The following is a 16,238-nucleotide window of genomic DNA, read 5'->3' as shown; positions in this document are numbered from 1 at the left end:
TAATCTATGATAATTACGTTGAATAAATGTTTCATATTCTGATTTCAAATAAAAAATATCTTCTAGATTATTAATATTGGTAGGTACCTATAATAATTAAACTAATTATTATATTAGACATTGTTTATCAAGCCATTGTCTAAGATTGTAAACTGATCGTGAGGGCAAGGGTATTTGCTCTTATCAGACGAAACAAACGTAAATAAGTGTAGTATGTAATTATGTACTAAAGGGCGCGTATGTATGCCTCCAAGTGCCGTATCGTTGCAGATAGCTCGCGGGTAGCGACCTGTCTCTTCCACTCGTTATTCCGTCAATCGAGAAATATTTCCGAGTACCCCCTGATGACTAACCAAACCGTGGAAACTAACCAGTGGCCAAGTTTTATTTGCTGTGATAAGATATCGATGGATTGATACGAGCGCAGTCCTGTATTGACTCCCGATATCGCGCTGTTTGTTTACGAGCTTATTACAAACGGAACGGGCTAAATCTAGTGAGTTCTGTGGTAGCCAGTGTGAGGTGTGGTCGTGATACGTAACCGGCAATATGGATAAGGATTCAGAAAGGCAGAAGTTGTTGGAGGAACGAACTAGTGAATCGAGTGATGGTCATAGTGTGAAGGACTCTTCGTTTGATACGATAGTGTTTGACGGGAGGATAGTGAAGACGTCGACAGTGGCAAGGGACCTGGCCGCGACGTGGTGCGGGCGCCGCTCCCCGCCGGACTCTGGCCACGGCAGGCTCAGGAGGACGCACTCCTGGTCCGGCGGACACCCGGACGATGTCAGCTCGGAGATCAGAATATTAAGGGAACGGTAAGCTTTTCTTCAACCATTCATGTTCCGAAGTGGCAGTAGTAAGAGTTATTAAGATTAAATTTAAGAATTTAATTTGACGTTCCTAAAGTGCTTACTCTCTAAGCCAATTTTGAAATAAATAAGTATTATTATTTTTTAATTTTGTTACATTCGTATTTTAAATACTTAAGAAAAGATGTATGAATTATAAACTCAAATCACAAAAACAAATATTATTCTGCAAATGAATAAACAAATAATTCGATAGGAATCCAGAACGTCTAGAAAAATGTGTTAAAACGTGTCAAATTAATAAGTAGCGACTAGGTATTTAAATGAGGTGTCTGAATTACAGACAATCTCACGTGCAGATTGTGAAGGAATGATAATTACGATAGTAATTAATGATAAGAGATAACACACCTCGTGCCAATTTGTACGTAATGGATGCCGACGGCAGGAAGTTGACATAGCGAGTGTAAACATGAATTAGTATTTATAATTTCACACGGATATTAGCACTACGAACATAAACGATACCTACCCAACTACTTATTAGTTTATTACTTATGTACCCAGGAGTTGATCCAGCTGTGATGAAGAAAAAGATGATGATTGATGTCAGGGGGGTTAAAAAAGCCACATCGAAGCAATTTATCTAAAAAAGCAACGTTGCTATTTGACATTTATTTGCATTGCGCACTTACTTTTGTATGCGCAAATTTATTGAGGATAGGTCCTTATTAAAATAAAACCAGAAGCCGATATTGTGAAAATTGGATAGGTAAGGAAACAGCTGGAAGCAGAACAAGTATTAGATTGGAAAGAGGAAGGCTTAGGCTATGGCATAGAATAAGGAATATCGTTTAGAACGGCAACTCTCCGCTCCCCACCAGCGGCTGAGCTAGGTTTACCTCACCCCCTCGGGCTTACTTTAGTCTTCAGTCGTAGGGGCGTTACACGTCACACACACAGATGCGCGTGTACGATAACGGCAACGTGTAGTGTCTGTGTAAAAGGAGGTGTTTTCTATGAAGTGGCTATGGCTCAGGCAGGTATAAACTAAGTGTGTCAGGATCACTGCAAAATTGGAATTTCGTGGTTAGGTACTTCCTGCTCCAATTGAAAATAGGCGTATTCTTATTTATGTATATAGTGTATGTGAATTTTAACACAATTTCCATACTTGTGGACAGCCTGCGTGATCTAGTGGTTAGAGCGTTGAGCTATTATCTGGATGTCCGGGTTCAATTCCCGATGGACACATTGTCGATATCACTTTGTGAGACTGTCCTTTTTTGGTAAGGACATTGTAGGCTTGAACCACCTGATTGACCAAAACAGTAAGATTAATTCCGTGCTTCGAAAGGCACGTTAAGCCGTTGGCCCCGGCTATTAGGCGTAAAACACCTCTACCTACCCGCAGTGGAGCAGCGTGGTACCCCCTCAGATTGATTGAGGAGAGGCCTGTGCCCAATAGTGGGCCGTATATAGGCTGTTACTTATATCTATTCTTGTGATACCTTTGCAGCCTAGTGCGAACACAGACCCGCCTGCGGCCAGGCGCGGTGCGGCACTTAACCCGTCACCAGCGGCTGACGCTCGCGTCCCTGGCTCTGGTCGACTTCATGAGTTTCTGCTCCATGTCCATCATGGCGCCCTTCTTCCCCCGCGAGGCGCAGCTCAAGGGCCTCTCCGACACAACCTGCGGCCTTGTCTTCAGCTTCTACGCCGTCATTATGTTTATCACTTCACCGCTGTTCGGGAAGTTTGTAAGTATTCGGTCACAATAACAATTTTGAAAAAGGAAAAATGTTTCATTCTTGACTAGTTTTAAACTTTACCTACCGAGCGAGGATCTACGCATGCTCTTTATATACAATCGAACAGGAAGTACATAATAAGATATGCGAATGCCTGAACGTAATAATATTCCATGAAAATTTTCTTTATTTACTTACCAACGTCATGCTAAACCACTTGGTAACGCTTCATGGACAGTTACTTGACCGACCAATTAGAGTCCGCTATGTATTTCCCATGGAGTTTCAGGTTTAGGCAATAAGACACCAGGACTCCTACCTACACAGCAAGTAGATATTCTCTTTATACTTATCTTAATATTTAATTAAAGATATACGACACTCAGACAAAAACCTCCCTAACGTTTCCGTTTCTCACAGACACCCCTTACATACATACATACATACATAAACTCACGCCCGTAATCCCAAATGGGGTGGGCAGAGCCACAAGTAATCAAAGACAACTTGCAGCCACTGTTGATACGATACACCCCTTACCTAATCTGAAGATTTGACAGGTCCTGTTTTTCACAGGAGCGACCGCCTGGCTGACCTAACCTGAAAGGAAAACCACGATATACGTTAGGTCGCATACCTCCCAAACGCATTTCCCGGGAATGTGAGTTTCCTCTCGATAATTTCCTTCAACGCTGAGCTCGTGCCAATCGTTTATGATCCAAACATTCCAAACACGGATCTGAAAACAATTTCGGAAAACTTTCCTATGTTAGTCACGCGTTATAGCTCACTATCGCCCCTAATTAATTGCCTCTCCAGAATGAAAGGGATATTAAGACTGTGTAGGTATAAATAGAGCGATAGTACCTACCAGTAAGTATAAATCAACGCAATTGATAGTAGGTGGTAACAAGTTCAACACTATTATAGCTGACACTATTGTATTCTGATAATGTTGTTATTCATAGCAACTTGTATTGATTTATCTTAGAGTTGAAGACACACCTCCATGTTTGCTTCGGACGCATTCAAAGTCGTAAACTCGCATTGCTGTCGCACGACTGTTGCGTTGCAGCTTCTTTTTTCATCATCATCATCATCCCGATATCCCGTTTTCACCCGTTTAACCTGAACATTTGAAACGACCGGCATTGCATTAAAAACAAGGCATTATGGCCGCCTAAATTGTACTGTACTCATGTGTTATGTCTGATTGTTGAAATTTAGTTCTGTGCAATAAAGTATATTTGGTTTGATTTGATTAACTACTTGGCCGGACAAATAGAGAACGTCTCTCGCCCGGTGCAAAAAAGGCTCAATATCGCACAACCTACACGTTTGTAATGAACCTTCATTTAATAAAATATGTCTATTAAGATTACCCGTGAGAAACATTTTATATTAAGTTTATTGTAAGTAATTAATTATCTATCTATTCGTAAATATATGTCGTCAAAGCTATCGATAATCTGCTGTCCCCAGCTACCAGTATTTGGCGCTAAGTTCCTGTTTATTGCCGGCATGCTAGTTGCTGGCGTCTGCAACGTATTGTTTGGGTAAATATAATTATTTATTTATTTGTTACATGAGCCACGTCAGTCTTTGGCGGCTCCATAGTTTCTAGAATATACTGTAATTGAGTGACTTTATCGACTATTTATTAATTTCCGTCGTAATTCTTTCCACAACAACATCTCCTAGAAAAGTCGGGGAAAAAGGTCAAACCCCGTTCTTTATTTGTTTCGTTCGCCGCGTAATTGTCACTTCCGTTCCCGACTTTCCTGTTTACTTACTTTTTAAATTAATTAATTAGTTGTATAACATTTTCAATTATAAATAATTTATATTAATAATATTTAATACTTTTAAATTATAGGCACAAGTAAATAGTCCCTACAAATTCCATCGTTTCGCAACTTTTAACTGTGACCTAGTTAATATTCATGTTAGATATTTGATACATTCGGACAATGTTCCCTGTTATTGGGGTAACTACCTCTCTATTACCTACTGGTACCTCTGATTGTGGGATGTAGATATATAAAGACAGTTTTATTATTATATTATGTTTATGTTACGTCTATACAGGTTGTTAGTGACATCGTAACGAATATTGAGGGGGATGATTCAGACCACGATTCTGTGTTAATATCAAATAGAATTTTCCTGTCGGAAATTTCATGAAAATTTTACTTGATATCAACTCAGAATCACTACGATGTCACTAACACCCTGTATACTTAAAACATTTTGGATGGATTAGCCGGAGTACGCACAGGACCGCGAAAAATGGAAAGAGGAAGTAGAGGCCTTTGCCCAGCAGTGGGATCTTGTAGGCTAGATTATATTACATTAGTTTCTATTTACAGGACTCTAGCCCTAATAGAAGACTCGGTATTATTCACGGTGCTATGTTTCGTCGTGCGAGGTCTGGAGGCACTAGGCGCAAGCGCATACTCGACAGCGAGCTACGTGTTCGTGGTGAACGCCTTCCCAGACAGCATCGGCTCGGTGCTGGGCATCCTGGAGACCTTCGTGGGACTCGGCATGTCTGTGGGACCCGCCATCGGGGGGCTCTTGTACTCGGTATGTATTGTTTACTAGGATTATTCAAATAACTTAAATCTTGTAAATATGCTTTGAGCAGCAATAGAGCAGAACGGACCTCCGACGGACCGGGGGAAGTATCTATAGTACTGTGATGATGTGACCTCTTCACGTCATCCTGGCTGGCAGGCGCGTTGTTTTAAAAGTTAATCTTTGAATGACGTCTCGGGAGTGTCTACAGCGCCGTGCGGGTGCGCCTAACATGATGTTGTTTTTTGTCGATTTTTGTAAGTTCATTAAGAAAGTGATTAAGCTGATAACTGCGTCCACCTTATTTAAGTATTATAAGACCCGTAACAGTACCTACATAGTGTGCGTAAGCTCTATTCTCCACAGTTAGACTCCTTAATGATCGACCAAGTATGAGTGAGAAAGTAGATATATTTTAGACCCAATTTACTGAAGTAAACTATACTTGTTCATTTAAATTTGATTTGATTTTGTAGTATCCTCAATCGAAAGCGATTTTGGAATGCCTACCTGTTTTATTTAACTGTAGGAATTCGATCCGTTATCATTTTATTACTAAGTACTTATTTATAGAATATTACGTAGCTACCTACATCCGAGTCTAGAAGAAATTTAAAAAGAAACAACACTATTTACATTGATCAGAAAAGAGTTTTGTTCCCGCCGTTAGTTAACGAATGACTTTTTTAAATTGTTTTGTGTTAGGTAATTAAATTATTAAAATGTTCTCAAATGTTCCAGGTAGATCGGGGGCTTCGGTCTACCGTTTTACAGCCTTGGAATCGTGATGGTATTGACTGTTCCAATTAATTTCTTCTTGTTAACAGACTGTGAAGGTAAATATTTAACAAAAAATATTTTATTTTAAAAATATTTAAAATGTGAATACTTACTTGTCTTGCTATCTTTAAAAACGACTGGCAACAACTATTAAAAAAAAAAACATTTTAAAGCCATTAAAATAGAAAAAGAAATTGAATTTTTTTTTGCAATATTATATGACGATCTGCGAATTTTCTTTGATCAAATCAGCCAGCTGAGCCAGCACTACACAAATATTCCGAAAATAACGATATTTTTTTATATTAAATATTGTTGTCAGAAGTTCTTGAAAACATTGAATGAATAACTTTTTATTCCATTCCATTATGCAAACCGCGTAATGGCAAAAAAAAATGATTCCCGCCAAATATTTAAATAAAAACGAAGTAACATTAAGATCTCCATGCTCGGATTCTTTCAGAGTACGTTTCTGGATCAAAAACGGCTTCTATTCTACGGCTGTTCAAAATCCCATCAATAATAATCACTGGGCTAGTAATCGTGATCGTGTCCAACACATGGGCATTCCTGGACCCCACACTGGAGCCCCATTTGAGACAATTTGGGCTGTCAACGAAGCAAATAGGACTGATTTTTCTGCTGTTTTCAAGTTTGTACGGAATCTTTAGCCCGATTTGGGGATGGGTTGCAGACAGGTAAGATCATTTTTTTGTTATACTTAGGTATAAACGCAACTCTATTTTCTTTTTTCTAAGTACCTAATATTCGACAATTTCAATATTACATTTTTCATGGTCGATGTTTCTTTTTGTCTTTTGTAAGTACTTAAATCCTATTTAGTTAACAACTATGCGTGAAGTGGGTTGCATATAACCAGGTATCTATGTTAATGAGCATGGAGGACCCGTGTTAGCTAGCCCTGTTGGTAGAAGGCTTGCCTCTCACTTTGAGGTCACAGGTTCCAATCCAGCACAGGCCTAAACCAATGATAGTCGAATTAGTTTTCGAATTCATGTTTGAATCACAAATGATTATCACGTGCTCAGCGATGAAGGAAACTCACATTCCCGAGAAACGCATTTTCAGAGGTATGTGACCTAACTTGTATTGGGCTGGTTTTCCCTTCGCGGGTTGTAAGGTCAGACACACAGTCGCTTCTGTAAAAAACCGGACCTGTCAAATCTTTAGGTTAGATAATCGGATCCTGTGAAAAACGGGATAATGTTAATTGGCTCGGGAAATACGTATATAAAATATTTATCTTGTGTTTCAGAGTACACAATCACTGGTGCATGATGGTATGGGGACTGTTCCTGTCGACTATCGGACTACTGCTACTGGGTCCTTGTCCGTTCATACCCGGACTGCCTAAGTAAATAAATATAGTGTTTTATCTTTTTATTTTTAGTCAATACTAAACGGTTTTAAATTATTTGAGCCATGTCAGGGGCCTTTGGCAGCTCAATAATAACCCTGACACCAGGGTAGATGAGGTTAGTAATTCACCTCTTAAGCTCACAGACAAAGACATTTTGTTTGCGATTTCATTCAACAAAGTAAGTAAAATCTTTATTTAAAATATTTACAAAAGCGGCAAAAAAGACCGTTCGTCCCGCTTTCCCGGATATGTCTGCAGCGAATATTTTAATAAGTTTTCAAAAAAGGGTTCTTTATTACGATGTTTCAGAGACCTCTGGCTGGATTTGGTGGCGCTGTCAATACTGGGAATGTCGGTTGCCCTCACTCTTCTCCCCACATTTCAGGGAGTCCTTACTAGTTCTATGTAAGTATAATAATTATACCTATTATACTTAATTATGTAAGCACATGTTCATTCTTTATCTAATTTCTGATTAGGTACCACATATTATTACTAGCAAAGGGCCTAATGAACATGTTTCAGTAACTAAGAGTAAGAGTATTGTTTGTATGTGTCTATCTATACTAAGTAGGTAACTATAAAGCTACTTCTAGAACGTCCGACTAGGTAAGTACCTCGTTCAAAGGGACGAATTCTCGAACTGGCCGCACTTTGGCTTAGCGCATTTAACAAGACCCTAGGCGATCCGATATCGACCTCGCTGATGTACGATTTCCAGCGCTTATCGCTAACGCTATATATTTCAAATAAAATCCTCTCAGACGACGCCCTGAGCCGAGGTTCGCGCCCAATTGGGCACACTCAGGCCTGTTGTTTTAAAGTTTGTACCGGGTGAAGTTATTGCCATTTGCGGTAAATTGCAATGCAGTCACGTCAAAAAAAAAATGCTACGCAATTCGCGGGGCTCCAGGCGCTAAGTAGCTACTCTAATGTCTTTTGCATCTGCTGATACCTACGTGTTGTACTTGCCAGCTACGAAGGCGGATGCCCCGAGGCGCTGGCGACGTACAGCGCGGTGGCGGGTGTGTGGTCGTGCTGCTACTCGCTGGGCGAGGTGCTGGGGCCGGCGCTCGGCGGCGCGCTCGCGCAACGGTACGGGTTCCCGCTCTGCGCGACGCTCTGTGCTGCTGCTTGCTTCACTATGGTGAGGTTACTTCGGATCTTTGAACGAAGGCGATGTCTTGGAAGGTTACGTACGTCGTAGGCCAAAGGAGAGGATGGTCGCTCTAGCTAAGCCACTTCGTTTCTATCTAGATCTTCGGTATATTTATTAAGACGTTCCGTTTTGGTATCGTCCCATGTTATTGTGAATTTAGTAAAAATAGTATCTAGCACTAGGAGTAGAGTCGAAAACGTGTTACAAAGTTGAGGCATTAATCACTGGCCCTGGCCATTTCATACTCTGGTAAAACTATTAGGTATAAGTACCTACCTAAATTGCAAGCCATAGTAACATAATTATCTTACTCCTTCAACTCCCTCCAGGCAGTGGTGACGCTAACATTCTTCTCCCTCCGCGAGTCAGAGAAATGGGCAGAGTCTATGGGCAGCGAGTCCATCCCGTACACGGACACCACGTGGACTAGCGACCGCTTCCTGCGCGAGCGCAGCGCTCCTACTTCCCGCGGAGAACGATCCCCGCTACTGACGCCCTGCTCCTGCGATAGTAAGACTGGTAAGAAATACGTGATATATAACTTAATCCACAGACGATATATATCGCAATAGGTACGTACACAAGTTTTTAGAACACGTGCTGCTAGAATTGATTGCTGTCCATCGCCCATATACCTGTAGATAAGTAGTCCATCATTTTAGTGAGGACATAATCTTGTAATACTTAAGTAACATATTATAAGTACTTACCAACCATATTTATTTCTTGTAGCCCTGTCAGTACCTACCTACGTGTATTTCTTTATCGTATTAATATTTTTTTGCACTGTTTAGGAAACTATTTGAACCACCGCCGCACTACCTACATAAAATACAATCTGTTGACCGAACCTTAACGCGGTTAAGTTTTTCTGCGGTTTTCGTGGTTTCCTTGTTACGTCCGCATAGTTACTATACCTTGTAAAAATAGGAAAAAATAAAATAATACCTTTTTTCAGTAACAAACTTCTTGTACGGAACAAGTGCGACACCTTCAAGAAAGATATGTGTGGCTCACAAAAACCGTAAAAGCGGCTGGGCGAGCGTCTCCGACTCTCTGGCATACTTCTTGAAATTCCAATACCTTAGCGAAGCATACGCTAGAGTACGGAGACCTCATAACCGAAGGACATCCAATCAGAATACTGATTTGTATCAAAACTACCTCAATGATGATAAGACTGAGAAACATGACTCAAATACCAAAGAAAGTGCGACGCAAAACACAGATGTGTTTAACAATAATACATTGCAGAAGAGTAGTGAAGATAGTTACTGTGCGTACTTAGAGAATGCGATATTCGGGAGTCCGGTAGGCATGGAGAATAATATGGAGAATGTGGTGGTGAAGCGGCACAACAGCGGGCTGGTGTCGCGGTTGGACTGCGAGGACAGCGGCCGGCCCACGGACGACATCATACGACACAACCTCGAGAAGGTGCAGTTTTACGAACAAGCATGCGACTCGCTGGAACAAGATATTTTCGTAAGTAAACCACTAGAGATTTTAGTCAATGTATTGGTGCTAATTCCTGTAAACACCATCTAATTTTAAGTTATATCTGTCATTTTCTTATCCGCCGAAATGGAAAGGGACGGGGTAATCGACAAGCATAAAATTTATGGAACACACGTCAATTTTAAGCACAAATCTAAAATAACCGTCTAAAAATTTTACATTGGCCAATAACCCGACAGAGTTATGATGACAGCACATGTCAAACGGTTTGCATACCAGCGAGATACCTTTTTGATTTACTCATTCTTCCTAAAATCAAGAGCTGTCAATCATCCGTCCCTTTCCTTTTCGACGGGTAAGAAAATGACAGGTATAACTTAAAGTAAAATAAGGAGGTGTCTGCAGGAATCGGGGCCATTTTTAAGTCTTCTTCTATCGTGTGAGGTTTGAGTTGTGAGGTGGATTACCAACCCCATCAACCCTATAGTATCAGGGTTATTATTGAGCCGCCAAAGGCCGCTGACATGGCTCATGTAACGACTACTTACTTACATCGGTAAATACTAACCGGGACCAACGGCTTAACGTTTCTTCCGAAGGACGGATCATCTTACTTTCGGACAATCGGTGATCAGCCTGTAATGCTCACCAAACTAGGGATCACAAAGTGATTTTTGTGATATGTCCCCACCGGGATTTGAGCGCGGGCCCTTCGAATCGTGAGCCCATCGCTCAAACCACTGGACCAAGGCCGTTATATTTTTAAGTAACGTTGAGTCCCGGGTTGAAATCCCAAAACATTACTTTGTGATGTCTTAATTTGGCTAAGACATTCAGTATGATCACCCCATTGTCCGAAAGTAAGATGACCCTTGCGCACATAAGCTGTTGGTCCCGGTTACTACTTACTGATGTAAATTCATAGTCAGCGGTCTTGTCTTTGCTTTGGGTTGCTGAGGTTGGTAAGCCTCATCAATTTGTGGGTTGTGACGTCACAACCCATACGATAAAAGAAGAAGGTGTGTTTTGTATTTGTATTGTATTGTGTTTCCTAACTCTGTATCTTATTGCCAGGATGGGTGTGAATGCAGAGACGAGGTTACCTTCGTTCGAGGTACAGTCACTGTCTCGTCAACAGGCGCATGCGAAGTGTAAAACAAACTGAATTTTATTTTTTAAACAATGATATTAAGAATTATCTATATTAACTTGTGATAGCTTAGATTATTAATTAGGTACAGATTTTTTATCATTTCAAACATTCTCAAAACTCGCAATAACGAATAAAAGATATTGAAATAAAACGGGTGACTACTTTCATTTCGAAACTCTCGCCCCTGGCATTTGAGAATAGCAAAAATATTTTCTAAGTCGTGCAGTCTACCAGGATAGTAGAAATATGAAGGGGCGGAGGAGTACACGGGTAGGGTAGATACCGCGCCGCGCTGGGAGATCTCTCCACCCCCACCCCGCTCTGGTACAGAAGGGAGGCTGTTCGCGAATCACGCTTTGATTTCGCACACAGCCTCTCTCCATTTATACTTTCCTGGTAAAATCGACCTCTGCTGACGATTTCGCGACGTTGTCATGGCAATTTCGCAAGACCTACTGTCCACTCGGTAAATGCTACATTAACTTGTTTGTTTTTCACACCTATTAATTTTCCGGGCAATTGTATGAAAATAGATGAGGATTGGTAGCGAGCCTTAAACGGTCCTTAAACGTTTCGACTACCAATCAGGAATACGTCGCTACCAGGAGAACATGAACGCGAGGGAGTTCGAACAGCGACGCCGGATACGCCGAACGCTACTGCACGGCCTTAGTGGGAATGTATGTCCACAACATAAAATTTTTACAAAAACGGTTTTAATTTAGTACTGTATATCATTAAAATATTTGATTTAAATCTATAAATGTGTTAAAAAGTAAGTTGAAATAAATAATGTTTCTTTTCGTGTTAATCTGTAGGGCGAAAAATAATAAAAAGTGCACATTAATAATTTTAAATGCGATGACGACAGGGTGTCGCGACCATAGTCGAATGAAATCACCGTCGACAGTACTAGGCGCCTATGATGACCGAGAAAGTTCAATTTGTAGTTTAAATTCTCAATTTAAACTACAAATAAGTAAACTGTTGTTCTGCCATGATAAAACTACTGAAACACACTTTGAAAAGCTCTTTTGTTAAAAAATGTATTTTAAAAGCTAACTAGTTACTTATTTAATAAGATTATTAGGCATTTTAAAGTCCAAAATCCGAGAAATTTAAAAGTTTTGAAGTTATTGATTTTACAAAAGTTGAAACAGAACATTCGTTCATCCTTGTCTGGTAAACAAGGGGTGGAGCTTTCATTTCAAAGGGCGACTTTTCACTAACACTAGTACACGCTTCTGTTTTCCCACAAGCTTGGGTTTATAAGGTAAGATAAGGTATATTCATGGCAGGAAGTAATTAGTATTAAATAATCAAGAAAAATTCGAAGATTCAAATTTCAAATGATAAAACATCATAAACTTCCTGCCTTTACTTACCCCATATAGGTACCGGCACAAAAAGAAAACAAGAATGGTTAGGTACTTAACAAAAATGAATGGTCACAATAGATTCTAATTTGACATTATTAAACGCAGTAAACCTCCGAGCATTTTCGTTTTTTTGCTGCATAATATCACAGTCGACCGTCACCCTTACAACAGATTGGACAGGGGTTGGGGATGAATCACAGAAAGCGACCCTAAGTGCGACAGAAACAGATGTAGGCTCTCCCTGTCACGCATTTCCATTGACAACAACGGTTTTCTGCTCGCCTAGTACCTTCTCAGTGGAAAAGAAGGATCATTCTGAAACAATTTGCAATTTTACCTGAGAAGTATTATATAAATAAATATATAATTAATGTTTGTGGTAGATAGAACCATAACAGCACAATACATCTTACATCCACGCCTAAAGTTTGGCATATCTTGGCGATCGCCTTTTGTTCGCAGTAAGTAACTACTCATCCAAATTAGTAATTATTATTTAATGAATAATAATATTAATTGTCATTTCACTAAGAAAACCATTTTTTTTCTGTATCCTATTTGATGTCCTACTGCTGGGCAAAGGTCTCCCCTTATCTTTTCAACCCTCCCTGGCTTGGGCATCGTTCTGCCAGGTGTTCCGGAAAGCGTCTAGCTCGTCTCTCCACCGTCGTTGTGGTCTGCCTCGACGTCGACGAGCTTGTGGGGACCAATCTGATGTAATTTTGACCCACTTTTCCGGATGCATACGGCAGAGATATCCTGCTTTATCCCACTTCAGTTTTGCGGATTTTTCCCTTTATTTTTTCTCTTCCAAGAAAACCATTATAAATCGAAAATATATAGGTTCAGTATATAACCTTTGTAGCAAATTTATTAAAAACTTACTGTGGTCATTTGGTCTATTTATTTCGAACCCTACTCACTGGTAGGTAAAGTCTGAAATGTAAGAGGATTTTCCTCAGGGATTAGCTTATGGGGTCCTGCTCACTTTCCAAGAGAAACATGTCGTGACGAGAAATCACTATAGAAACAGTGTTTGGGCAATGTACTTAAATGTTGTTTATACCAAATACATTTGTGCAATCGCATCCGCCCACTAAATCGTGTAAATGTATTCGTTAATCAAGGGGGCTTATTAGGACATCGCTCGAACAATTTCTTATTGATGTTATTTTTCAAGCGAAGATGTAGTTTTCGCTATAAGTAATTTTTATTTTTTATTCTGGAGTAACAAAATTGCAAGAAACTCTATTACATTGCTGTATTTACCTAATGTTTATAACGTGCTGATACGTTAGCTTTGTAAGATATTTACTTAGTTACTAACAGTTTACTTTTTATACAGAAAATAAGCATAGTAGAACATAAAAATATCCCATTACTTAAATACATTTGACTGTCTAAAACACAACACTACTTCTATAGACTGTAAAATGAAAAATACTATTTAAAAAACACCTACTTTCTTCCATCATTGACATGTATAGTATCATTTGTTAAAAAACATTTAGCCATACGGTTTGAATTGGTATAAATCTACTAGTTCGATAATAACAACCATGATAAGCTAACAGATGTCGATCAGAGGGCTCGCAGCCGTTTAGTATGAATTATAGTTCCCCCTAGCGCACGGCGTTCGCTTCGAACCATGAGATTCATCCTAATATTGTGCGCAGTAACTATTATTGCCGCGAAAAAGTTGCATTTGGTCAAACCGAAATGTGACGGTGTAGAACTACGTGCGATTTTTCATCAAAACATAGTGCTCGCTACAGGACTAAACCGCCCGTATCAGCTCTCCTATTACAAGAAAGAACATGAACTATTCTTCAGCAACAACGTGGGCAACGACACTGAAGATACCTTTGAAATCATGAAGTTAAAGCATGGCAACGTGACGACGCTTGACAAAATTGATAATGGGTTCGCGACAGCCATCGACAACGAGAAGCAAGTCGCATATTTCGGCGGCAGCACCGGCATCTACAGAATGAACCTTGAAACCGGAGACATTACGAAAATCATCCATAATCACAATGTGTGGGACATGTTTTTTAAAACACATTTGTATTTCATAGTTTATCCTTCGCAGAAGCTGTACAAGTACACGGACAATCATGGCACCAAGCATAAGAGTAAGGGACCGGACCATGAGAAGTGGATTCACGAGAAAATTTATCAGTTCGCCATTGACGGAGACGGCGATAGATTTATAACTAACGAGACTGGCCTTTTTATAATCAAAAATGGTACAATAGACAGAGAAGAGGTGCGAGGAGAAACAGTATTTCGTGCTATAGAAATAAATCACAAAGGAGAAGCATATTTCTGTGGGAAAAACGGAATCTACGTGCCGGATAAAAAAGATTACACGTTGATCAAAATAGCGCACGTGAAAAATATATTTGGTTTAACGTTCGATGATGTGGGAAATGTCATATACTCAAATCCTTATGAAATTATCAAGTTGTTGCCCTCGGAGTGTAAAATAGTCGGTAATGCTGTGACTTACATACCTATTCCCGTTCCTCCAGCCTAGGTGTGATTGTGTTAATTAAGGTCAGAGAGATTTAAAACAACCAAGTAAATTACTCTAGTATTACTGCCGTTGTCATGTTGATGTTACAAATAAAGCTGTTACTGCAAATTCGTCTTTTGAAATATGCAAAGTAGACATAAAATTTTGTCTGAAAACCGGTTGTTTCACGCCACCCTCTGCCGAGTATACCACCCCTTTCCACCTTTCGCCTATGACGTCATCGGAACTGTGCCGATGAACCGACTCGACAAGGGTTTTGTCAAAACGGCCCTTTATAAGGTAAGTATAAAGTTCAAAGTTATTTGATACGGTAAATCTACAAAGCTGTTGAAGGTTTTATTGGATTACAAAATGTTTCATCTAAAAAAGTAATACTTGTTGCCATTTGACATTTACGCATATAAAAGTAAGTGCGCAATGCAAACAAATGTCAAATTGCAATATTGCTTTTTAGATGTATTGCCTTTTAACCCCCCTGGTTACCAGTCATCTGTAGTTTATCACACGACCGACTTTAGCAGAACTTTATATTTTATTTAGCTCAGGTTTGATCCAGACTCTTATGTACAGTCACGAGCAATATATAATGTACCCACTTTAGGACTCTGTCGCACTAACTTATTTGGCATTTAGTGACACTTACAGTTCAATTTGTCAAAAAAGTTAATGTGACATGGTACCAAGGTGTATATACATATTAATGCTCGTGACCGTACCATAAAACTTACGATGTGAATATATTTTGCTCGCAAAATAGGACACGTGAATGACTGCCTGTCATTCTTAGTAGCATTTTCTAATGTGATCGCAGCCTTATTGCTGGACGGTTGCGTGGGCGTCAAAATCCGCTTATGAGAGTTTGCTTTACTTGAAGTAAGTAAGAATTTTAATCTAAAATACCTCATCAGCGTGTATTCAAGGTATTTTCGTGTTATAGATTTGTTAGTATTGGAAGTGCTAGTAAGAGTAAGGGAAAAGAGGCAAATATTGAGAGTTATTGAGGGCAGAAGAGGCAAGATGATTGGACACTTAATAAGAAACGACGAATTTATTAAAAACATCATAGAAAGGAAGCTACAAGGAAAGAGAGAAAAGGGAAGATCAAGAAGAGCTTACATGGAACAGATTAAAGAGAAGGCGAACGTCGTGTCTTAGAAGGAAGTGAAGGACGGCCTTTGATAGACAAGAATGGAGAATGCTACACCGACAAGAGCGTGGGTCTTAAATTAGTGATGAGTATTATAAGATA

At 39.7% G+C, this 16,238-nt stretch overlaps 2 protein-coding genes across 2 annotated transcripts; both read left to right on the top strand.

Moving 5' to 3' along the window:
- The first annotated feature begins 240 nt into the window (after positions 1–240).
- On the top strand, positions 241–11,199 carry LOC126382254 (MFS-type transporter SLC18B1-like). Its single transcript, XM_050032063.1, has 12 exons — positions 241–818; positions 2,332–2,572; positions 4,046–4,119; positions 4,933–5,149; positions 5,886–5,976; positions 6,384–6,618; positions 7,197–7,295; positions 7,611–7,706; positions 8,277–8,448; positions 8,790–8,979; positions 9,419–9,945; positions 10,993–11,199. The coding sequence occupies exons 1-12, from the start codon at positions 550–552 to the stop codon at positions 11,071–11,073; spliced, it is 2,292 nt and encodes a 763-aa protein (XP_049888020.1). The 5' UTR covers positions 241–549; the 3' UTR covers positions 11,074–11,199.
- Positions 11,200–14,038: 2,839 nt separating this feature from the next.
- On the top strand, positions 14,039–15,097 carry LOC126379639 (ommochrome-binding protein-like). Its single transcript, XM_050028474.1, has one exon. The coding sequence runs from the start codon at positions 14,099–14,101 to the stop codon at positions 14,987–14,989; it is 891 nt and encodes a 296-aa protein (XP_049884431.1). The 5' UTR covers positions 14,039–14,098; the 3' UTR covers positions 14,990–15,097.
- The last annotated feature ends 1,141 nt before the right edge of the window (positions 15,098–16,238 follow it).

This window comes from Pectinophora gossypiella, chromosome 3 (genome assembly GCF_024362695.1).
Source record: "Pectinophora gossypiella chromosome 3, ilPecGoss1.1, whole genome shotgun sequence".
NCBI lineage: Eukaryota > Metazoa > Arthropoda > Insecta > Lepidoptera > Gelechiidae > Pectinophora > Pectinophora gossypiella.
This window is presented reverse-complemented; position numbering and strand designations above follow the sequence as displayed.